The sequence below is a fragment of the Cyprinodon tularosa genome, unplaced genomic scaffold, assembly GCF_016077235.1.
Source record: "Cyprinodon tularosa strain WSP-4 unplaced genomic scaffold, ASM1607723v1 ctg130, whole genome shotgun sequence".
In the NCBI taxonomy this organism is placed as follows: Eukaryota; Metazoa; Chordata; class Actinopteri; order Cyprinodontiformes; family Cyprinodontidae; genus Cyprinodon; species Cyprinodon tularosa.
Genome location: NW_024038115.1, coordinates 1,601,871 through 1,627,500, shown reverse-complemented (window position 1 = coordinate 1,627,500; position 25,630 = coordinate 1,601,871). Strand labels below are relative to the sequence as shown.

General features: G+C 39.3%; 1 protein-coding gene across 1 annotated transcript in view; it reads left to right on the top strand.

The window, feature by feature from the left end:
• Window positions 1–25,420, top strand: part of cspg4b (chondroitin sulfate proteoglycan 4b) — a 32,203-nt gene extending 6,783 nt beyond the window's left edge. Inside the window, exons 2-10 of the mRNA XM_038277311.1 lie at window positions 452–615; window positions 6,546–10,130; window positions 10,545–11,018; window positions 11,198–11,374; window positions 14,208–14,406; window positions 16,353–16,484; window positions 19,307–19,479; window positions 21,024–21,207; window positions 22,744–25,420. Of these exons, the coding sequence (XP_038133239.1) occupies window positions 452–615; window positions 6,546–10,130; window positions 10,545–11,018; window positions 11,198–11,374; window positions 14,208–14,406; window positions 16,353–16,484; window positions 19,307–19,479; window positions 21,024–21,207; window positions 22,744–24,797 (7,142 nt within the window). The 3' untranslated portion in view covers window positions 24,798–25,420. The remainder of the gene's footprint in view (window positions 1–451; window positions 616–6,545; window positions 10,131–10,544; window positions 11,019–11,197; window positions 11,375–14,207; window positions 14,407–16,352; window positions 16,485–19,306; window positions 19,480–21,023; window positions 21,208–22,743) is intronic.
• The last annotated feature ends 210 nt before the right edge of the window (window positions 25,421–25,630 follow it).

Genomic DNA, 25,630 nt, shown 5'->3' with positions numbered 1-25,630 from the left:
TATTCAAATTCTGATGGCACATATTTACTTCCATAGAAACAGCGGTTTAATTATTAAGCATAGCTTTGAATTGTGTTTCTGACAAAGATGCTGATTAGTTTTAAGTTGACATTTCAAACCCCTATTTTAATGCATGTTAATCATAATGTTTGAGCTCAAAACTTAAGCACCACCGGAACACCTTGAAGCAGAAATTCAGAGAAGTTGTAATATTCCACTCTTTGAATGAGCAGGGTTGGTATTTAAAGACTTTGTTTCCAAACAGACAATTATAACTAACCCAGTTTTATATCTTAATGTCTCATGCAAGCTATATTTATACCACAATGCTGGATATAACCTCCTCTCTGTCGCTGTCATCCCTGCTTTATTTTAATATTCATTAAAGTGTAGTCGTATTTTTTCTGTTGCACTACATTCATTTACTTTCTCCCTGTCGCCTCTCTTGCAGCCTCCTTCTACGGGGATGGCTACATACAGCTCAAAGCAACAGAGTCGTCCGACCGTAATGTGCTCCGTGTACGCTTCCGGACCTCCAGCACCAATGGCTTGATGTTTCTCGCTGCTGGCCAGGCCAGCTACTTCCTGCTAGAGCTGCACGCTGGTCGCCTCCAGGTTGGTACTATTATGGCTGCAGGAAATAAACAAATGTATGCATGTGTAGGTAAAAGCAAAAATGTATTATGAATAGACACATCTCTTTACTGCAAGCAGTGCAGGCAACCACTGCTTTATGTCTCTCTGCAGATGATGTCAGGCCCTCTATATATCTGTATTTTTTTCACTTATTTTTTTCTTTTCCTCATCAAACTATCATCATCGCTCTCTTTGATCTTTGGGATCTTCATTTCATTTACAAGTGCGATCAAAACTGTGTTTTTGTTCGTCCTGCAGCTCGACCCAGTTTTGTACCGTAAGCAAGTTTCAGTGCATTTAACTTAAAATCCTCAGACTAAGCTCATACTAGTTACATTTTAACTGTGGGAATAAATCGCTTTGACAAATGTTTGGAATTTCTTGTGCTTCACTGAACACAAAGGGTGAACTATGTTTCATGGGCTCTAAAGTGGCAGTGCTCAGCATTTTTCAGGCTTGGGGTCTCACTGTTGGAGTCAGACATGACTGTTGCTTCCTGGAAGCTCGTTCATGTTTAGCTCCACAGCAGGCCTTGACAAGAGTGTCATCTAAATGCAGCATTAGTCTGAGATAATGTGATGCTCTGTGGTCGTTGCTCAGGGTGAATAGATAATGGTGCCTTTTTGCCTCTCAAACCGAGACTGAATTCACTGTTTTGACAGCAGGTGACATCATAAGCAGTCTGAATCCTGATTTATTTCATTTTATTCTTTTCCCCTTTAAGGTGTAACAGTATCTGAAGCTTAACTTTTTTTTCAATCTGTTGCACCTAATAATATCTTTACATAAGATTGCATTCTTGATATAGCTAGAATGTTTAAATTGCTAAAAAGGATCTTTTTATTTAATTACTAAAGCATTTTGTTAAACTGCAGATAGAAACTTCATTGTTTCTTAGCTTTTCATTCTTATCTGTGACTTATAAAATGTTTCATAATTTCATAAAATCACGAAAATGAATAATACATTTAGTTAGAGATGGAAACTTGTCTGTTCTTTGCAAAATCGAATTTTATAGAGATTCGTTACGCATAGAATAATATATTTAAAACTTTATTTAATGTAACTTTAATCATTATACCTTTAAGGTAGAGAAACAAACAAACACCTTTTAGTTTCAGAGAAAAGTATCACATTAGATTAATCAAAAAGGATTGTAAAAATATTTCCTTTTCTATACCCTCAATACTTGGTTGGGCTTCAAAGCTCAGGGTATTTGATCGCTGCCTTCAGGTTGGTTCTGGTGTTTCTTATCTCCCAGAGATTTTCTTTAGGGTTCAGATAAGTGGAATTTACTGGCCAATGAGCAGGTACCCCCTGTTTTTGGTACCTCTGGCAGTGTGGGTAGATGCCTAGTCCTGCTGGAAAATAAAGTGCTAGAATACTCTGATAGATGGCTGGATTTACTTTAAACTTCAGACAACAGAGTGGACCAACACAAGCAGATGACATGGCACCTCAAACCATCAGTGACAGTGGACACTTCTCACTGGTCTTCAAGCAACTTGGATTCTGTTTTTCTCCACTCTTCCCCTTAGTACATTTAAGATGTTTCTGGTGTTCTCTCTGGTTCAGGTGTGACACAAGGAAGCCCTTCTCTTCTATGCATCTATGTGTGATGGCTCTCCATGCACAGACCTCATTCCTGCTTTGTTCTGGACTGTCTTGCTGGTTGAATCACTCCAGGCCTCTTCAGCTTAGGGGGTGCAGGATGCATGGCTGCCCAGTGGAAGTGCTTTGCTGCTCTTTGGGGCTGTAGGTTACTGGCCTTTTACTGCTGTGGCCGTACTTCTAACTGTGCTCCTTCTTGTGACAAACTGGTTCATATCTTTAAGCACACTCCATACTTGCATTTATCTACACACCAGCAAGCAGCTTAATGGTTTAATATCCTACAAACACAGCTAACTATTATATCAATTAATCAAACAGGATACCGTCTGGAGGTATCCCTTTTTCTAGAAAACCACTGTCCTGATGCACCATCCACAAGAGAGGACATGAATAAAAGATTTTGTTTCTAGAAAAGTAGCTGACTCAATAAAAAGCTCAAGAAAAAATTGAAATACTGATATTACCAAAACTATCAATTGCTTACCTTGACTTACATGAACTAAAGTAACTTCACATTTTGAATCCAAAGTGGTTGATTTGATATTTCTCACTTAAAGGGTCTTCACTGCGTCAGAGTGTATTTGGAGCATCCTTCACACCACTGCATTCAACATTTTGAATGGCACTTGGTGATACATTGATTGGATGCAGCTTCTCAGCCTTGGGAACCCATTGCATAAGGCTCTTTATGCACCTTTCTTAGCTAATCTAAAGGACACATGGTTGTAGTGATTTTCTCCATTTAAACTACCCCTCTGAAACCAATCCGTGCCAGGTTCGGACCGAGCTTGGATCAGTTAAGTGTCGAGCTTGATTCTTGCGACCATTTACACAACATTTACACAACATCTAACACTATCACAATTCCCCGCCTCTTATCGTCGGGTCCATGATACTACAGCTCTCAAGGCGGGAGATACGCAAACGAAAATGGCAGCACCAATAACATTCAGGAACTTATGTGTCTGGATAGCTCTCCACCCCAAATTTCAATTAGAGCCTCAGTCTCTGCAACATCTCTGGTCGCACCACGCTGTTTTGATCCCATTTATTCTTAATAAGCTGAGAAGAAGTTGGTGATCTTTGAAATGCAAAGCCGGACACGTCGGAAAACCGCAAAATGAGTCAGCTGACTGTAGATGACGCGGTCTGCTCATGCATTCTCTGCTATTAGAGAACCGAGCCACAACTGATCTGTACCAAGCTCTACTGATGAACTTGTACTAGATTTAACGCAGTTCAGTTGTGTCTGGCATGGTCCAGTTCAGTTGCTTTCCATTTACACTCAACAGTAATCTTGGTTACCCTCCTCGGACGGTTCTTTGCACATATTCAAAAGGGTAATGTAAATGGGGCTAATGACTCTGCAGAAACTTGGTGACCTCAATTCCCCAGTTATGTCAGTGTGCCCAGCCTACCACTATGGTTGGGTTGCTGTTGTTCTCAGTTGTTGCCACTTAGTTTTAATATCACCCACATTTGTTGGTAGAATATTCAGGAGTGAGGAAATATTATGACTAGACCGGTTGGACAGGTGGCATTCTAATATAGCACCATGCTGAAGTTAACTGGGTTCCTGTTAGCGACCCGTTCTTTCTCAGATCATTCTAGAAATAGTCTGCATCCTTAGAAGCTTGATTTCATCCATCTTTGAACATGGAAGTGATTAAAACATCTGATTTCTGTTATTTGAAAGGTTTAGCAAATACTTTACCAATATCATATACAGGTGCTGGTCATAAAATTAGAATATCATGAAAAAGTAGATTGATTTCAGTAATTCCATTTAAAAAGTGAAACTTGTATATTATATTCATACATTACATACAAACTCATATATTTCAGATGTTTATTTTGTTTAATTTTGATGATTACAAATGACAACAAATGAAAATCTCAAATTCATCATATCAGAAAATTAGAATATTGTGAAAAGGTTCAAAATTGATGGCCCCTGGTGCCACACTCTAATCAGCTAATTAACTCAAACCACCTGCAAAAGCCTTTAAATGGTCTTTCAGTCTAGTTCTATAGGCTACACAATCATGGGGAAGACTGCTGACTTGACAGTTGTCCAAAAGACGACCATCGACACCTTGCACAAGGAGGGCAAGACACAAAAGGTCATCGCTAAAGAGGCTGGCTGTTCACAGAGCTCAGTGTCCAAGCACATTAATAGAGAGGCGAAGGGAAGGAAAAGATGTGGTCGAAAAAAGTGTACAAGCAAGAGAGATAACCGCACCCTGGAGAGGATTGTGAAACAAAACCCATTCAAAAATGTGGGGGAGATTCACAAAGAGTGGACTGCAGCTGGAGTGAGTGCTTCAAGAACCACCACACACAGACGTATGAAAGACATGGGTTTCTGCTGTCGCATTCCTTGTGTCAAGCCACTCTTGAACCACAGACAGCGTCAGAAGCGTCTTGCCTGGGCTAAAGAGAAACAGGACTGGACTGCTGGTGAGTGGTCCAAAGTCATGTTCTCTGATGAAAGTAAATTTTGCATTTCCTTTGGAAATCAAGGTCCCAGAGTCTGGAGGAAAAGAAGAGAGGCACTTCATCCACGTTGCTTGAAGTCCAGTGTAAAGTTTCCACAGTCAGTGATGGTTTGGGGTGCCATGTCATCTGCTGGTGTTGGTCCATTGTGTTTTCTGAGGTCCAGGGTCAACGCAGCCACATACCAGGAAGTTTTAGAGCACTTCATGCTTCCTGCAGCTGACCAACTTTTTGGAGATGCAGATTTCATTTTCCAACAGGACTTGGCACCTGCACACAGTGCCAAAGCTACCAGTACCTGGTTGAAGGACCATGGTATCCCTGTTCTTAATTGGCCAGCAAACTCTCCTGACCTTAACCCCATAGAAAATCTATGGGGTATTGTGAAGAAGAAGATGCAATACACCAGACCCAACAATTCAGAAGAGCTAAAAGCCACTATTAGAGCAACCTGGGCTATCATAACACCTGAGCAGTGCCACAGACTGATCGACTCCATGCCACGCCGCATTGCTGCAGTAATACAGGCCAAAGGAGGCCCAACTAAATACTGAGTGCTGTACATGCTCATACTTTTCATGTTCATACTTTTCAGTTGGCCAACATTTCTATAAATCCTTTGTTTTTATTGGTCTTCAGTAATATTCTAATTTTCTGATATGATGAATTTGAGATTTTCATTTGTTGTCATTTGTAATCATCAAAATTAAACAAAATAAACATCTGAAATATATGAGTTTGTATGTAATGTATGAATATAATATACAAGTTTCACTTTTTAAATGGAATTACTGAAATCAATCTACTTTTTCATGATATTCTAATTTTATGACCAGCACCTGTAAGCAATTAAAGGTAATTATTTTCTAATAAGCTTTGTGTAGAAGAAATGCTAAAACACTGAACAATGAATTACCTTTAAGGAGTCATGTAAAACAAGTGAAACAAGATTTCAGTCCTTCTGAAATCGTTTGAATATAAAATTAGTTGAGCGTACACACAGGTATTTAACCTGTTTGTATGAGTGTTAATGTGCTCTGCATTTATTACATCAGGATGTAGCATCAGCAACATTAGCAGTTTGCTGTGGTTGGTTTACCATTGTTTCTTGGTCTCTTACACATAAGGTAAAAAGTTATACAAGCAACAATGCTTCCTGACTGCAGGTAAGCCCTGATTGTTGGAATTGTGGTAAAAGCAAAGCGGTCTTATGCTAAGAGCCCACACAAAAAAAAGGCCACTTTCACACTGTCAACTACCTGGGAAGTTTTAACTGAGATCCAATGCCACACACACAATTTAACATGCAAAGGCCTGTTGAGTGATGGCACCTTTAAGAATTGTGAAGCATTATTTTAAAATGACACTAGATATATTTAGATTTTTAAATCCCATTTGGTTTACTGTTTAAAAGTGCATATATGTTAACAGTAGTACTCGAGTATTGTTGTAAGCAAAGATCCTTTTTCTAAATGGAAATTTGAATAAGCATGTTTTTTAAATAGAAATTTAGAAAAATAAAATGCAGAAATGAAATTTTGAAAAACATCTTAAGAAAAAAATTAAGAGTAACTTTGCTGTTCTGTCAGATAAGAGAAATTGTAAAAAAATTCATATCACATTTTTTTTTTATTAAAACAAAAAAATAAGTACTAAGGAATAAAATGAATATATAGAATGAAATTGTAGTTTTCATTAAAAATTTGTGCAAATATTCAAATTGCCATTGAAATACTCATATTTTGATTTAACATTTCACATTTTAAACAGTTTGTTTGGTGTTTTATTGCTTCCTTTAGGTGAAACTGGATCTTGGATCAGGGGAGCAGATCTTGGAGTCAGAGAGAGGTATTCAGCTTAACGATTTTGCCTGGCACTCAGTGGAGATCCACCATGTGCAGTTAAACGTCACTCTGACTGTCGACAAAAACTCTCATACAAGTATCAAGATGCCTGGCTCTTTTCGTCATCTCCACATCAAAGATGGTCTTTATGTTGGAGGCACAGGAGGTTTGGACAAAATCTACCTCCCAAGAGACTTAGTCGGCTTCCGCGGGTGCATGGAAGAGCTGCTGTTCAATCAACATGACCTGCTGTCATCACTGAGGCCATATACTGGATACAAAAATATTTATGAAGTTTCTTTAGGCTGCAGTCCCCAGTTCTTTGCCACTGAGGAAGATCCCATTAGTTTTTTTAGTTCAAGGGCCTATATTTCCTTTCCAACTTGGAATCATCATCATCATCAACAGGCTACATTTGAATGTGTTGTGCACACCTCAGCCAAAGAGGGTGTAATCCTCTACAGTTCAGCCAGGGATGGAGGCTTTGTGGCTGTGGAGATTCAGGAAGGTTTTCCAGTAGCTGTTGTGGGTAAAGGTGGAGTGAAAACCGAGCTACGTTCTCAAACTGTCATCAATGACAGAAAATGCCATTCTCTCAAGTTGCATTTCAGTTCTAAAAACCTTGAGTTAACAGTGGACAAGGAAATGGTGAAAATCAGCATTAGTTCTCACTCCAAAAGGCTACATCTTAAAGGGTTTCTTTTTGTTGGAGGGATTGATGATGGTACAAGGTCAGAGGTGAGAAAAATAGGTCTTGTCTCTTTATCCGGAAAGCGTGTCAGAGGGGGTTCCTTTAAAGGATGTTTGAGGAACATTGAAATAAACAGAGTGAAGGTGGGTCTCTCTAGTGCTGTAGTTACCAAAGATATCTCAGTAGGTTGTGAACCAGAGAAACCACCTGAGGAATCGACCCTTGTGAGTCCTACAAGTTCAACAAAGTCAAGCGCAGTCATCTACACTCTAACACCAACACCGTCTCTTCAAATGTCAACTCTTGCAGTTGGCTGGGACAAAAAGTATGGCTCAGAGTTTGTGCATCTTAAAAATCTTGTTGTACAGGAAGGTGGACGAGCCTCTCTGGAGGCCAAACACATAAAGATATTCCTGGACTTCAAAGCACTTGGCATCCGACAGTCTCAGATTATGTTTAGAATTGAAGACCAGCCATTAAGAGGTCAGATAAGACTTGATGTTGACGAGGACCAGGAAGAGAACACCTTCAGCATGTTGGATCTTTGGCACGAGAGAGTGATGTATGTCCATGGAGGCTCTGAGGAGCCAGATGACTTCTTCATGTTCTCAGTGTTTTGTAGCAGTAGAAAACCAGTTCCTGATTATCTGAAGCATGGTAAATTATACCGGTATAACATAACTGTCACCCCAACTAATGATGCACCTGAATTAAGCCTCCCAGAAGGTAATCTCTTTGTCTTATTGGAAAAGTCTAAGAAGCGTCTCACCACTGAGGTTTTGAAAGCAACTGACATAGACAGCAACTACACTAACCTTGTATTCTCTGTCCTGGGAAACCTGAACGCTGATGCAGGCTACTTGGAAATTGAGAGCCACCCAGGAAAGGCAGTGACTTCATTCTCATATGTTGATCTAGATGAAATGAAGGTGTTCTATGTCCACACTGGCGTGAGAAACTCAAGGATAGTTCTAAGAGTTAGTGATGGAGACAAGGTCAGCAACACTGTGGTTTTAAGGATCATGGCTCTAGAGCTGAAGTATAAGATAGCCAACAACACAGGTATAGAGATTACTCAAGGAGAAACTGCTAATATTAGTTCAAAGCAGTTAGCCATTCAAACTAATGCAGTTAAACAAACTATAGACATTCGCTATGATGTAATTGAACCACCACAATTTGGCGAACTACAGAGACTTCACTCAAGTGGTGAATGGAGGCATACAGAGTTTTTCTCTCAAAGACTTCTTGACAAAGAGCGGCTTAGGTACATTAGCACCTTTCATGACATCCAGACCTCTAATGTCTCTGATTCTTTTAAGTGTAAAGTCAATGTCGCTGCGAGAGCAAACACTGAAATACTTTTCTCTATTGCTGTTAAGTGGGTTAAGTACCATTTGGCAAGGAATGTCATGATAAATTTGGATAAAGTTAGAAAAGTGACACTTAGCTCTGAGTACCTTCTTGCAAGAGCTGAAGGTGTGGCCCTGTCGGACGACGACCTTTATTTTCGAGTTCTGACTACACCAAAGAAGGGAAAACTCCTACTTGACACCACAGTCTTGATGAAGAACTCAACGTTTAGCCAAAGTAATCTAACGGATGAAAAGGTCCATTATGAGCTAGTTGATAGACCTTATGAGGACACAACTGATAGGTTTAAATTTCAGATGGTCTCTAAACATGCGCAGTCAGAAAATTATGATTTTCAGTTTTCAATCAAAGCAGATATCAACACTGTTTTTATGAGAAATAGAGGCCTCTCCCTTCAGGAGGGAGAAAGTAAACTTATCACCAAAGATGAGCTCTTTGCAGAGACTCTAAGCACAAGGGACATGTACTACACAGTCATAAGCAGTCCCAAACATGGGAGGCTGGCCCAAATTAGTCAGTCAGATTCCAATGCCAGCTATGATAACATCCTGACTTTCAGTAATCAGGATATAATGCTGGAGCGCTTAATGTACATCCACGATGACAGTGAAACTACCAAAGATAATTTTATTTTTATAGCTTCTACCAGCAAAGGGTTCAAGTCTTCAATTCTGGAAGATGAAGTTGGCTCAAAAGAAGGAACCTTCAACATCTCAGTTCATCTCGTTAACGACGAAAAACCAGTTCGAACCATTGATAAAGTTTTCCATGTGGTAAGAAATGGACAGAAGCTACTCACTACAGAGGATCTGTTTTATCACGATGCTGACTCAGACTTTGATGACGACCATCTGATCTACACCCGACGAGGAATCCCAGTGGGAGACCTCGTTATGGTCAACGACACCACTCAGCGGCTGTTTCAGTTTCCACAGAAGGACTTGGTGAAAAAGCGGGTGTTGTTCATTCACAAGGGTGCCAGCAATGGCAGATTTGTCCTCTTTGTTTCTGATGGAAAAAACTTTGTATCTGGCCTTTTAGACATTAGTGCCAGTGACCCTTTCCTGAAGGCTGGCAACAACACTGGCCTGTTGGTACAGAAAGGAATGTCTGTAACGTTTACCAACAGCAATTTCAGCATCGTGTCAAATATGGATATCCGAGATGACCAGGAGGTTGTTATGAATTTGATTGAGCCTCCCAGTTATGGCGGTCTTTACTGTAACAACACAAAGGTTGAGAAATTCACACAGTCTGAGCTGAAGGAGGGGCTTATTTCCTACAGGCACGGTGACAGCAAACATCTGGCCGACCATTTCAACATAACTGTAAAAGCAAAAGGTCTGCAAACTACAGAGAGGGTTAATGTGAAGGTGTTTCTTGAAAGTCATCAGAGGCCACCTATCATTCAGCATCACGAGACTTTAGTGGTGGAAGAGGGGAAACCAGTGAAGATTGACGAAACTAAACTGGAGGTGAGTGTTTTAATCATAAGCATTTCTGTCAGAGATTTAACATTTCTCTGTAACTTTGAAGAAATGTTAAAGCTTTATGTTTAAAAAAAATGGGATCATTGTAATGTTATTCGAGTAAAAAAATATAGACACTTGTATATCCATTATTCTCTCCCTTAAATTCCTTTTCCTTTTTTTACACCTGCTTTTGTAAATCATAACCATTGATCATAGTATAGTACAGCATTCTGACTTAAACGTGTAAACTTCAGTGTTTACACAAAAACTTTTAAAAATCTGACTATATGACCATATACACTATGGCTATTGAATCTAATCCTCTTATGCTTTCGAAACAATATTAATTAAAATTAGGATTTCAAAGGCATTGTGGCATTTTAAATGTAACCATGGGGTGTTTCTGGATTGGGACAGGTCACCCATGAGGACAACCTGCCATCTGAGATCGTGTTCACAGTCAAGGTTGCTCCATCTCATGGCTTTCTCCGGTGCTTTGTCGAGGCTGAGGAGCGCTACGTCGGAAGCAAACAATCCCCTGTCAAGACATTTAACCAAGAGGACATTAACAAGGGGAACATCCAGTACGTTCAGGTGGAGCCCAACAGCGTAAATGACACCTTCGTCCTGGATGCCACCAATGGGGTCACTGATGTTAGCAACATTAGAATAACTGTTGACATCATCCCACTCCTTATACCCCTGCATGTCACTAATTTCACCATAAATGAGGGGGCCTCAAAAGCACTAACAGAGGATGTGCTGAAAGTAACCAATAGGCATTTTTCTGGACTGAACTTTTTTTATAATTTGACGAAGCCGCCTCACCACGGTCACATTGAGCACTCTCGTCATCCTGGTGTGCCTATATCAACTTTCACCAGGAGGCAGGTGAGATTTTTACACAGCCAGTGATAAAGGAAGCGGAATTATTGAAAATTATGATTTTGTCTCCATTCTTTGTAAAACTGTTCCTACCTCCTAAACATTTTGAAATTTAGTGACTTTGTGTAAAATAACCCACACTTTCCATTTATCTGTATTTCTTGTGCATGTTTTCTTTTTCCTAGGTGGAGCATGAATTTATTTACTACGTCCATGACAGCAGTGAAACCTTGATCGATAATTTTACATTGGAAGCCAGTGACACAGGCTTGAGGAAAAAGAGTGCAGCCAAGGCGGTTTACATCGAGCTTACAGCTGTTAATGACGAGCGTCCTGTCATTACAGCCAATAGGGTCCTCAGGGTGAGTCTTTAGCTCTATATTTAAACTCAGTCCCCTTTTTTTCTGCCAGTCAATCTGGAACCACTCTCAAAAGATGTTCATGGGGTCATTTTCAGGTCTGTGTGTGTGTTTGGGTGTGTTGCTATGTTTGCTATGTGGGATCTCAGAGGACTGGCAATACAAAGTGGAAAGATGTGGCCAAACTTTGTCTGTGTTGATTTGACAAATGTACTTTTGTAATATGACTTTCTAGAAACTTTAAAATGAATCAGTTGCTGTGTTAATTTGAATGAGAATTAGATTAGATGTAATCTGGGTAACATTTCTAATAATTTTTTATTTAATGGTAATAGAAATTCAGCTGTTCTATATTATAATTATATACATTTTTCTTCAATTATCCACAGGCTGGATTTGTGTTGCCTAATCATTCAGATACACATTTTCAAAATGCAGCTTTAATGTAGCTATAAAACTCTTAAATAGTCAAAGCAGTAGTATCATTTTATATACATATTTTATATTTATTTTTTTAGAGCTATCTAGTTTTTAAAATAATCCCTTAAGTTATTAGACATTTGTTTAATACTAATAAAGATCGCTTTTTCACATACAATGTTTTTTGGGGGGTTATTAATTTGAAATCCCTTAAACCAAAAATGAATCATAAGAAATCATAGTTTAAAAAAAAAAAAGTTTAATAGAAATGGTATATCAGTGACCACAAGGGGGCTGTCTGCCACTGTCTGCCAGCAAAGGGAACTGAGCGCACAAGTTCTTCCTTTGTAGAATTATTGTATGTTAAAACAAGATGCTTTGTAAAACCTTTTACAATTGAGTCGCATTTTAGTTAAGAGAGGGATTTGTCTTTTAATACAAAGGGTCACAAGGCTAACGTAACCTTCAATAAAGTTAAGAAGTTCTCTTTATTTATGCTGGTTCCGATTATAAAGATAAAGTTAATTAAAACTGTCTCTCACCAAAGACACATCAAAGTAATAGAGGTTTTGCAGTTTAGACTTGCACAATTACTACAAGAAAAATATATATAAATCCAAAAGTCAAGTTTGGTCACATTCTTTGTATTTGTTATGATCTCCTCTGAAGGTGCAGCTTGATGAACATCAAACATCCTGCTTTTAATTAAGAAGCAATCCCGACCGCGGGGGCCTTTTCATGCACACTGATCTCATGTGGTTTTTTTCTTTGAATTTCGTTAGTCACTTTGACGCTGCTCAGCAGTCCTGCTGTGACTTCCTGTCAAATGAGGGATTGCTGGAGGTGTAGTCTCCCACCAGAGCAACATTCACCTTAGATGTGAGATGAGTTTTCTCGTGTGGGTGGGTGTTTTGCTGCAGGGCTGGTGTGACAAGTGTGGCTGGTTGTTGTACAAGTCCTGACAAACGGACAATTTCTCCCAGGTCTCCGTTTTCTTTCCTTTAACTTGTAAGCCATACTTTAAAACAATCTACAACTTCATCATTGTTGATTATGTGTTTACACAATATATACCGTATGTGTATGAAGTCGTATTTCTAATGTTCTTATAGTATGAATGTGTGAACAAAGGTGTGTTATTGCTAGTTAATGGAAAAACCTTTAAAAGACACAAGACATTGAAAAATAGCTTTACTTATTTCTGAAATGCTAAGCCATAATGCAGCAGTATAAGATAATCAACTATATCTATAAAGAAAAACTGGTGGCAATCTCATGAGCAACATAAATCTGTAAGTGAAAGAACAGTTGAGAGGGCGTTTCTAAGTAATTTAATAAAGATTATTTACAAAACATCGAACACATTGATCTGTTTTCTAAGGAGTGTCTGTCTTAACCAGTTCACCTAAGGTTTTGCTTGCATACTCGTCCTCTTCATGTAACCCACCCCTTAAGGAGCAGCGCCATGGAGATATTGTGGGGTTAAGGGTCTTGCTCAGTCTGACAGTTTAACCAAAGATCTAGAGGCCTCTACAGGATATAAATGCCCTGCTTTCTACCACTTTACAGCACGGCTCAATCACTGCACTACCAAATGGCATAAAAGGGGATTTTAGTCACCTTCTTGCAGTAATTGCATCATTATCTGACCAAGCAACAGTAGCTCCCCTGGTTGAGGTCTACAGGTATCTCCTTCCCTGTCAAGGTTCTGCATGCATCAGTAGTTTTGTGCTCTGTGCTTCAGTTGTTTCCTCTGCTGCTTTGTATTAGCTCCAGGCTCTTCAGTGTGCATGGAAGCAGGAATTTACTTCAGCTTGTCAACAGTCTGAGGTGCTCTGGGAAAAAAAAAGATTACAAAGTGTTGTGCTATTTTTAGCCCGAGATGTCCTTGATGTAGGCACTGTTCAACTGTTTGTGGGTTTTTATTTGTTTGGCTCTAGGTTGGTATTATCTTGATATTTATTTTGTTAGAAATCATCATTCATAGCAAATGATTCATATTTTCCAAATTAAGTTTGGGCTTTATGAAAGATTGGTATGAAGAATGAGCATGCACAGGGAGAACATGCAGACTCCATGCAGAAAGACCGCGGGCCGGGAATCAAACCCGGAACCTTCTTGCTGCAAGGCAAGGGTAGGACTTACCTTACTTTGTATCTACATGAGGGATATTTTTTCTCTGCTAAAATTGAATGAAGTTTTCATTTCCAATGAGCGACCTGTCCAGCCCTTTGGTAACCCTGCAAGGATCAGTAAGGGTGAATAATTTTTTTTCCTTTGACCCAGTTTAATTCTTAATTGCTTCTCCAAAAATATCGCTTTAAATTATTAAAACCTGTTGGGTATAATCTACTAAGTGTCTGGAAATGAAAGCATCCCAGTGAAATGTTGCCTGTTGTTGTTTGCTGCTCTGTAGGTGTGGCTGTCATCAGTTACAGAAATCACCCCAGAGGATCTTAGAGCAGAGGACCTTGATTCTCCAGCAGATGAGCTACACTTCATGATCACTCCACCCAGCAATGGACACCTGGCCCTTAAAAGCAACCCAATGAAGGCGGTTCTGAATTTCACACAGGCCCACATAGACCAGGGACAGCTGCTGTTTGTCCACAAAGGTATTATGGTTTAATAGCCAGAGAATGACTTCTGTAATAGCTGCATCTTGCTCTATCCCAGATCTGCTTACTGTGACATTATTAGACATTCCAAATACTCATTTATCGCTCCAAGTTGTTTATTCTCTACCTTTTAAAGGAAAAGTCTGGTCAGCACTGAATGATCAATGGATCATTATCTTGACCAGAAACTAATACGTTTGCAGTGATTTAATGAATTTAGCTTTAATCAGCAAAAAATATATAAATAACAGAATTTGTTGTCCAGGACCGGCCATTTTTGCCCAAACATAGTAACACCTCACTCCTGACATTTTCCCGCAGTGATGTCATGGTGTGGGAAGCCTAGCGTCATTCTCTCTGCTTCACAAGCAAAATGAATGGGAGCTACTAGACACATCTGTAATCAACAACAATTATTTTAGATTTCGAGACTTCACCATTGAAATTCCCGAGAGCTATAGTTAAAGTGGCAATGCCTACGTGTGTGGCAGTTGGATGTTGTAATGCATTGGGTAGACGTGGAAAAAAAAAAAATATTTCACCTTTCCAATTCATGATTCTCCACGGACGGGTTACTGCAGCCCTGGTTGTTGGATTGCCAACTTCAAGGAGGATTCGCCATCGAACTTCAGGCCAGAGAAAAAAAAACGTAATATGTAGCCAATATTTTGAAGAAGAATATTTTCAAGATGACTTCGATAATAGCGCGTTGTGACAAACACCAGATGCAGCACTGGGACTTGATCAACAGCCGATACCGCACTGTGACGTCACAAACCTGTAGGTGGCAGTAGTGCTCTTTAACAAAGATGGATGGATGGATTTTAATGAACAGTATGTAATAATCTCATATTTAAATTACTTTCAGAAGTTTGAATTCTGAATATGACCAGACTTTTCCTTTAACCCCGTTGAGGACATTCCTGGAAAGTTACATTTGGATTTGGTTTGTTATTGGTGTCAGTTCAGGCAATCTAAGGGCCTGTTCCCACTGCAGCTAAATGTGGCCCTACAGAGGGAAGCCACATTTGGTTACCGGTAATTTTTATTCAATTTATACAGCTTGATGAAAACTTTATTAACCCCTCGAAGTTACCTTTATCTATTTCTTAGACGATTTTCTTTTAATTATTTTCTTTTTGTTTATATTCTTTTGTTGTTTTATATTTGTTTTTATTTATTTATTTTTGCCTGGTGCATTCCCCTTTTGTTTATAAAATGAGTGTCCAGTTATTTAGATGTACATTCTTCTTACCTGATTGCTACTGATCTTTTGTGAAGCATTTCAGTTTCTAGAATATTTTCTGCACAGTGGCGAGAAACTCCTCAATAAACAAAGACAAATTGAAACGCTAAGAAGAACCATCTGAATGAATCAAATATTCTGAGATTGCATCAGGTCTCCAGCTGTTCTAATATTTGGTCTCTGTAAAGTTGTTAACATCCCCGCCCTATCATTGCTGTGTTTCACCTCACAGCTTCCACTGACATGATAAACCGATTCTGTTTTGTGCTCCAACCGTAACACCTGAATATTCCTCCATGTTTATTTGTGTTCTCTTATCGTTCTTATACCCATGTGGGTCAGTTTGAAGCTACAAACGGTTCACACTATATTCAGATTTGGGCAATGTTTTAAAGGTAATGGGAACAACCACACAAAATAAGAAAACTCCTGAAATAAATCGAGATTTGAGCATTAAGACCTGCAGTGGGAACATAACCTAAGTCATTAGGAGGAGCTGCATGCTGTTTCTGTTATTATCCTTAGGCTGATTCCTGATTTAACATAAATTCTCTCTGTTTGCCTATTTGGTGAATCCAGAGGAAATTTCAACCCCCATCATGGACCACATTTATATTTTAAGAAAATGTTTATGGATTAAAGTAGGAGATTTCTTTTGTTTGTGGCTTTTAATGGATCCTTTTCTGTTATTCACTAGGTGCCATGTCTGGTGGTTTTAACTTCCAAGTCAACGATGGTGTGAATTTTACTCCGAGGCAGATCTTCAGCATCACTGCCAAAGCTTTAGTTGTGCGTTTGGAGAAAAACATCCCACTCAAGGTGTTTCCTGGTAAGCGCACTCACTAAAGCAGCCGATCAGCAAATTTCCTTTTCTCTTTCCATTGTACCATGACCTCAATAACACCAAAAAAATACTGTGTCCACAACTCTTACATAGACTGTATTGACTTAAAGCAGTTCTAGTTAATGATCCGAGGTCCTCATCTTCAAAACGTTTTTGCAAATACTTTGTATAAGCAAAGGTTTAGCAGAATTCATTAGAATAATGAGACAGTTGCTGCCAACTGAGAGTATTTATCAGGAGAAACTTTCTCCATATTTATGTTGCACCAATGAGAATTTAAAGAAACCTAAACTCATGATGCAAATGGATCTTATTCGTATCTAGAAATGTATCATCAAATCAGTCCTAATTATACAGACCAATTTAAATTGAGTTCCTCTCATTCTTTCCTACCACACTATAACGTCAAATTCACTTTTTAATGTCAGTTGGTAAAAGGTTGTCAATGTAAAACAGCCCAATTGTTAACAATAACATTTCTCTTTGAATGTGGAGGTTTAATTGTGTCAAGCTACACTGCGAAAAGATCTAGAAATAAGTAGAAATGTCTTAAAATAAGTGTATTTACCCCTACTTTGAGCAGGTCAATAAGATGATTTGCCAATGGAATGAATATTTTTAAACCTTTAAAATAAGATAATTAGATAATATGCTTTTGAAATAAGACAATGCAATAGTTTTTTCTTATTTAAAATCTAAATTGTCTTGGCATCCATTGGCAAGGTGTCTCACCTCAATTCAACACAAAATGCTCTTATTTCAAGAAAAAAAAATACTAATTTAGATTTCCTTTTTTGCAGTGTATTTGCTTTACACCTATCAGACTTTCTTTTAAAAGGAAAAAAATTTAAGAAGAATCAAGAGAGGTACTCTGTTGTGACTAATGGGGGGTGTAGAAGACAGGATTTGATAAACTCAGTCTGAGGTTAAACGTTTACCAGTTGCAGGCTGGTAAACTAAACAGGCTTTAATTCAACAATCACAGTTTTTTAGTTTGCAGATAAAAAAGTTAGGAATGAAAACTAGATTTGGTGTTTCGTTCCAACTAAAGGCTCTTCATATATTACTGAGTTCAGGTTAACCCAACAACCAAAACTATAATCTTCTGACAAGGGGCATTTAAAAATGGATAAATGCATTCTGTTCTTCCAGTTTCCAGTTTAATTCCAACTCCTTAATGGAAATTCCCACTTACATGTTCAGGTAAATTAGATCATTGTTACTAAAATGCTTCTCTGGTGATTTATAAGTCATATTAAAGAGTAATTACTATTGTTTTCTTTGTCTTTACCTTACTTTAAATTCAGTTTATTTAATAACATCTATATGCAGCAAATGTCATCTAATGGCAGTTTACAAAGCAAACTGGTCCAGTTTGTGTTTATGTGTATTTTTGTCCAAATGTTGTTTCATATTCAGATCAGATTCATGTTCAGATTGCTTCTCTGCTTCCTCAACATTTATTTATTTATTTTCGTTTTAAAGTGTCATTAGCTCTTTGAACATAATTACAACATATGTGTCAGTTTGGCATATTTCATTGCCTATTAGCTTCACTTTTAAACTGTAACAAACGTGTGTGTTCGTCACGCCCACTACTGTGCTTCCATTTATTCTTTGGTTTAACAATTCAAGGCATTTCTCACAGCGAGCTCATTAAATCATTAAACGGGTGTAGCCTGTGTCAGCAAACACTTTCCACAGCTTTCAGAGGTTTTCAGTATTTCTGTTTGACAATCAGAAGAAACTGATATTGTTCTGTGGTCGCAGCAAACAGCCAGCTGGCATGTTCTGCTGAGCCTCTGAGCCGCAGGGGGAGTGGGTACTTGAAAATCTGTGCCACTGTCTGTCCCAGTCAGCCATGTTGGTGCTCTGTGCCAAGCAGGACAGACGGGGGGAGGCTAGGATGGCAGCTTTAGTCCACAATGAGGGTTTTTTTCTTGTTTTAAGAGAGAGGAGACTGAGGCCTCTCACACTGCGGTGGGAAAATAAATGTTTTTCTCACAAACAGCTAGACTGTCTGGGGGGGATTGCTGTCAAACTTTAAAATGGCTGCTTGCTAATTTACTGCATGTGTTTTTGGAATGATTCATGAGAGGTCATTACTTAATGTAGATCGTGTTTGGAAGATTATGTACCTTGCATGAGTAAAGGTAAAATAATTTATATAAAGGAGAGAACAAATGCAGAATGTAGTTAGAAAAGGTAAGTTCTAATCTAACATAAATATATAACACAAAAATAATTGCTTGAATAATCAGCATACAGGAGTTTTTCTTTTTCTGGGGGTCAGAAACTGTTTCTCTTCCTTAAAGGTAGAAATTTCCCGTGGGAGATAAAAATGGTGGGAGTGAGGAATGGAGCTCCTCCATTTCTCCCTGTCATCCATTATTTATCAGCATTTTTAATAACCCATGAAACATATTTAGAGTTGCAGCAGAGATATGCAAAACCTTATTTATTTTGGAATAAAGACTTTATGAATATATGCCATTTATTTTTATTTTTCAAGCATGATATTCGTGTCTGTATGGAGCTGTAATTGTTGTTTGGGGGCTTATGTAACTCTCCCACACTTCAGTAGGACACTGCGTCGTAAAACTCTCTGGTGTGTGCGTGGCAGCTTTCATTTAACACTTCAAAAGGCTCTCATTAGTCTATTCCAAGCCTTTGTTTTTTTCTTGTTTTTTTTTAAGAGTTTAGAATTTAAAATGATGTGAAGTGGTTCCAGAGGGAAGAATTAGAAAGATTTGAAGCAGCTGCCTTACTGTCGCTCACCCCCTAACCCTGCTGCCATTTCTCTCCAGGTTCTTCTAAACAGATCACCAATGAAAATTTGCAGGCTGTGACCAACGACGTTGGCGGCTCCTCTAACCGCACCATTACGTTCAATGTGATTCGCCATCCTAAACTGGGACGCCTGGTTAAGAGGCAGTCTGATAACTCCACTGTAGATATTTCAACTTTTACACAGGATATGGTGAGTTCAGAGAAGGGCACATCAAAATGGTCACTCTTCTTTAAATATGTCCCCGACTTGTAATGCAAGGGATGTAAGCTGGGGAGATAATTTATTAGGCTTCTTCCATTCATGCCAGATTTTCTCTGTTCTGCATGAATAATAAATGACTTCCTTCCTTTGCTGAGGAGTCTTTTCTGAATGAGCCTTCTAGCATTTTATGTTTTGATTTATTATAGATTTTATACTAACACAGTTGAAGCCAAAGTGATTCTAAATTGAATGCAAAGTAAAGAATATTTGAGTTATTTATTACAGCTTATCTATTTTGACTTAATAGCAAAAAAAAAAAATCCTCAACACAGGTGTGCTACTGAACTGTAATACATTTTTGAATTACTTTAAAAGCCCCGTCCACATGAAGTCAAAACGAACACGAAACGCTAATATTTTCCAGAACGTTTGTCGTAAAGACGGAGACGTAAAATAAATGTGATCGTCCACATGAATGCATGAAAATGCTGCAAAATGTATGCCAGGCCTGTAAGTGGCGCTTGTGGTGCCAAAGCAAAAATAGGCGACGAAATGTTGGGCATGCGCACTAATATTTATACATGGTTGCCCTGCGGGTCCATTTTCGTGGTTCAGTCAAATTCAGGTGCTGAACTATGTCGTCGATATTGCTCTGTTCTTCCTGGAGATATTCCAGAAGAAGAAGATTCTGTTGTAAGCCCGACAGCAGGGTGAGTAGCATGAGCAGCAACCATTCAACACAGTACGGCGCCATTGTTGTTGTGATACTGTGTCGCGCATGCGTGTTTAGAGGCGACGCTATGACGCATGCGTGTAAAAAAAAAAAAAATGCGGTTAGAGCTTAAAGATGGAAACGCGAAAACGGCGTTTCAAAATCTTCCCACTCTGAAGGCTGAATAAAAAAAAGATCGTTTACAGACCCCGAAACGCCGGCTTCGTATGGATGAGAGGCTGGTTTGGTGAAAAATTTGTGCGTTTAGGCCAGGGTTCGGCTTCGTGTGGACGGGGCCTTAATTAATTTGAGACCATGTAAAAGGCTTCCCCAACTCCAGAACTCGAGATCCTGTGTCCTGCACAGTGTAAATGAGTCTCTGCTTTCACCCCTGAATCAAATGCTTGAATTACCTCCTCAGCATGCAGTCCGTTCTTCAGAGTCTTGCTAATAGCCTGATTATTTGACTCAGGTGTATCAAGCAGAGACACATATAAAAGGTACAGGACAAAGGATTGGAATTGGCTTTAATTCAGAAATGATGATGGGAAAATCCGAATCATGGGAAATATTTTCTCTCCTTCTTTCCTGCATTTTACACCCTCCACAACCAGGGGAATTCACAGCAGGTCTAACAGCTGAAGAGGCTGGCTGTTTACACATGCTGCTTTCATGCATATTCATTGAAAGTTGAGTGGAAGGAAAAACTGTGATGCATACCATGGTCACGATTGTAATAGATGTTTGATTACTGTATGTTAAACTTGAAGTTGCTACTTTAGGGATCCCTGAAGTAACAAAACATGTTTTTGTGTTGCAGGTGGGCAGAAAGGAAGTCATCTACATTCAAATGCCCATTGAGGCAGTGGGCTGGGAAGCTATGGATTCAATAACCTTTTCCATTTCATCACTGCCTGCTTTGATAGACAGTCAGACTTTAAAAATAGATATCTCCTATGAAAACACAGAAGTTGAACATAATACAGTCCTCCTTAAAAACACAGGTATAATGCTTCTGTATTTGGTTATACTTATGTAGGACGGTGTTCTGCACCCTGAATTATTTGTTAAATTTTTTACGATTTTGTTCTTATTGGTTAAAAAGTCGAGAAGGCAAAAAAAAATCCAGTTTCTAAATTTCTGTTGACAATCCTTAAATCTTTAGAAGTGGACTTTAAGGTATAGTGGAGGATGTTTTATTTCCAGGTGGATCATCAAAGTAAGTGGTCCTCCTAATCATCAATCATTCTGGTGATGTGTTTACATAAGGTCGTCCAACGTGTTCGTCCCCATTTTCACTTACCGGGTTGAGTCTGTTAAAGTGTAAAGATTGCAAAATTTCTTATGGAAAGTAAGTTTGCACAAATGATGAAACAGCAACTTTTAAACAGAGCGTGCACGAGGAGAAATGGACTCGTGCACGCTCTATCACGCGTTTAATAGGCGTTCCGTCTCGGGAGCAGGTACAGAGGTGGTCCATGTGGAGTTTTTTTTTTTAAGTGGAGAGGGCGGGTCTTTTCAAAAATTCATGAAAATCCTCCACTATACCTTTAATAGTTCTACAAGATGTTCTTTCAAACTTTTTCTTCATCCAGCTGGGGTTTTTTTTGTCTTTTTTTTTTTATTATTCCGTCCATTCCTCAAGCATCATAACAGGATCTTTGGTGTATGTTTAGAAACTGTCCAAGGTATACATATACATCAAAGAACTTTACATAACAATCACAAACTTAGATGTTGGTTGTTGTTTTTTTTGCCTATCTGTGTGCCAAAATTGTCAAAAATGTTAAAGTGTAAGGGGGAAAAAAACTTTTTTTTCACTTTATTTTAAAAATGCTTCATAAAGTAAATATTTGGGTTTGTCTTGATTAGCTTTGCACAGATTCTTGCCTGTTGTCTTTAATATGAACACTCCGATCACACTGAGCAGCTTCTCTGCATTTACTGAATAAAACAATCCCTACAGCATGATGCTACTAAAACCATGCTTCACTCTCAAGTGTGTAGCTTTAGTATTATGTCCCACTTAGTGTTTGTTTTTAACTTATTAAGGCCAAAAAGAAAACATCTGTATATTTTCAGACCAGAGTACCTTCCCTCACATTTGTGCTGGCCTGCAGCAAACACCTAATGGGACATTCTGAATCTTTGCTTTCAAAAGTTATTGTTTCCCCTGATACTCCTGTATAGATCTATAATACATATGGCTATTCTGTCATTTGGATAGATTTTCCTACCAGAGTGTGGATCTTTGGATTGTCTTTATAGTAACTAAAAGCTCTTGGTTGACCTGATTTTTTTATTTTATTTTTTAAGGAGCTTCACAATAAAGAGGGGTGTATATAATTATTGTAAATAAATTTGCAAACCATCCTTCCCAGTTTGGGTAGCCAAAGTTAAGAAGAAGTGGAAAAAAGCAGTCACTAATCTGGTGGTTTGATTTTAAGCAAGGTTTAAGGTGAATGAAAACATATTTTTCTAAAAGTGGTCTGGACATAATACTGGACATTTTTAGTGACTTTGTGTTTACCTTGTGACAGGTGCTGAGGTGACAGAAGGGGAGAGTGTTGTCATCGATGAGTTCAAGCTGGATGCTTCCAACCTGATGTCCAAGCTGCCCACTCCACAGCGCAGCTATTATGAGGTCTGGTTTCAGGTGATGGATCTGCCTCAGCACGGCGTCATCGTGGTAGGGGAGAGGAATCTCACCAAAGAGAAGCCCAACTTTTCGCAGTTCATCGTCACCAAATACGGTATCGTCTACAGCCACGACAACTCTGAGACAACCAACGATTCCTTTGTGTTCAGTGTTTGGCTGAACCCTAAAGGCAGAACGGCTCAACGGCCTCAGGATGAGAAGGATGTAGTTGTTGAGCGTTTTAACATCACAGTCAGACCTGTGAATGATCAGCCCCCTGTGCTAAAAACTAAAACTCCAGGTCTGAAGGTGGTTCAGAGAGACAGTGTTGCCATGGGGCCTGAGGATCTTAGAGTTGAAGACTTGGACAATCCTCCAGAGGATATTACCTTCTCTGTGATTAGCAAACCAAGCAACGGTTATCTTGCTCTGCTAGGAAGTTTGAATCAGTCAGTGGAGACTTTCACCCAAGCTCAAATTAACAACAGAAGCATCTATTTTATCCACGATGGAAGCTCATCCTCAGGCGTGTTCTACTTCAGTGTCACAGACGGACATCACAAACCTTTATATAAACTTTTCAATATAGATGTGTCTGAGATCACCATCACTTTGGTCAATTATACTGGACTGTCCCTGCAGCAGGGGAAGACTGTGGCAGCTCTCACCCAGGACAACCTCGCTGCAGAGACGAATGGCAAAAGTCTAACTATTCACTACATGATTACCAAACCTCCCAGTTTTGGCAAAATTCTGAAGGAAAACCAGGAAGTTACCAATTTTACACAGAAGGATCTGCAGACTGGAAGCTTGGCCTACCACATGACCTCACTGTCCTCAGCAGGGGACAGCTTTGAGTTCACCATCTTTACCCCAGATGCAAATATTACCGGCCAACTCCTTAATGTAACTGTCAAACCTCTAGTTCAGCTTGGGCAAAGTCTGATGATTCCTAATGGGATCCCTGTCAGGCTAAACTCTAGCATTTTTAATGCCTCTGAACTGGCTGCTATAAGTGACAGTGACCCTGTGTTTGAAATCATGTCCCAACCTAAGCACGGACAGATTGTTCACTCCAGTTCTAAAAGATCCAGAAAATTCGTCCCAACTGTGTCTTTCACATTTCAGGACGTGATGCAGGAGAAAGTTGCAATTGAGCTGAATGCCAACATGACCGGAGTCGAGGAGCTAAATGACTGTCTCGTGTTTGTGCTGAAAGCTGATAATGTCCAACCTGCTGAAGGGGAATTCCACTTTATAGTTGTCCCATACGATCCTGTGGTAAATCCAACCACAAAAAGCCCAGTCCCAACCACATCACCCATTCTTCAAACACCTGTCAGGATTTCCAGGAATGGAACCATTTCCCCCGTCCCGTCTACTGTCCTCCATTCAACCCAGCAACCAAGCAAAAGCCAGCAGAAATTAAAGGGACGTAACCGCTGGGGGAACTCTAACAGAACCAGCTTTTTTAGCACAACGCTCGCGAAGCCGCCTCAGACGGACGGCTTTCCGTTTGGGAACACACCGGTTCGTGTGGAGTCCTACCCTCATAAAACCTCCAACCCACTCCTCATCATCCTCCCCCTTCTAGCCATCCTGCTGCTCATAATCATCTTTGTGGTTGTGGTTGTCTATTTTCGACACCGTTGGCAAAGGAAGCACAACACCTCTTTACCTCAGGAGGATCCTATCTGCGTTCCTCCCAGTGAGTCCCACAGCGGCCTCACCCAGAGGAGCACCACTGTTCCCACTGTTACCGTCACTCCTTTACATCCCACGTACTCTACCAGCCCTGTGCTTGGTAGGTTTTCAGCACTGAACCAGGCCTCACCTCATGACACAGCTGATTCAAATGTTCTCGTCAGTTCTTGGAGTAGCTGTTCTCTTGAACCATCTTCCCAAATTATTCACACCACCACCCCGACTCTGCGGAAGAATCAGTACTGGGTATAAATACTATGATGGCAAAGGTAATGTGTCCACAGGTTTGTGTGTTGAATGCATGGTACAACTCATTGCTTATTATTGCAGTTACCTGCCATAGGTTTCTGGAGCTGTTTTTCACCCATTGCTACAGTTAAGATTTCAGAGAAAAATTCCCCAAAAATAAATTAGGTCAACAGCGATCCAACTTTAAACAGTGGCCAATATGGTGTCATTTCTGTAGTTTTAGTGTCACTTTGTTTCTGCTGTGCAAATGCTACTGAAGTGAGAAAATAACTTGAAAAGAAAGGAAAATGCTTGGATTTTAATGAAGAAAAAAAAAGTTTACTTTGAAACAGCCTGATGCAAAATCCTAAGCTAAATTGTTACTGTTTGTTAATGTTGCTCCTGTGAAGAAACAATCCTTTTTGTGCTGCATGCTTCACACTTATTGGCCCCTCTGGTAAAGATATTTAAGTTGTATTGTGTTTTTTAATGGTGGGTGGGCATGAGAAAATTTGCCCTTGAGCTTCTTTTGAAGAGGCATTTAGTGAGATCAATAGGATTGATTAGATCCCTCAAGGACACAGGTGGAACTGTAATTTAAAATATATTTTAAGGTTTGTATTTGTACAAAATATTTTTGAAATTAAGCAAAGCTCTAATGCTTCCTCTGTTTTACAGATGCAAAAAGAACAAATGTGCACAAATGCAATGTGTAATTTATATGAGCCTGCCTGCTGTGCCATTCTATGTTAAAGGACTAGCAGATGTACCCAATGGTCTCACTGCAGTTCTGACCAGCTGAGTTTAAAAAATAACCACTTTTTAAATCAGTAGAACATGAAAAATCAAGCTTGTAC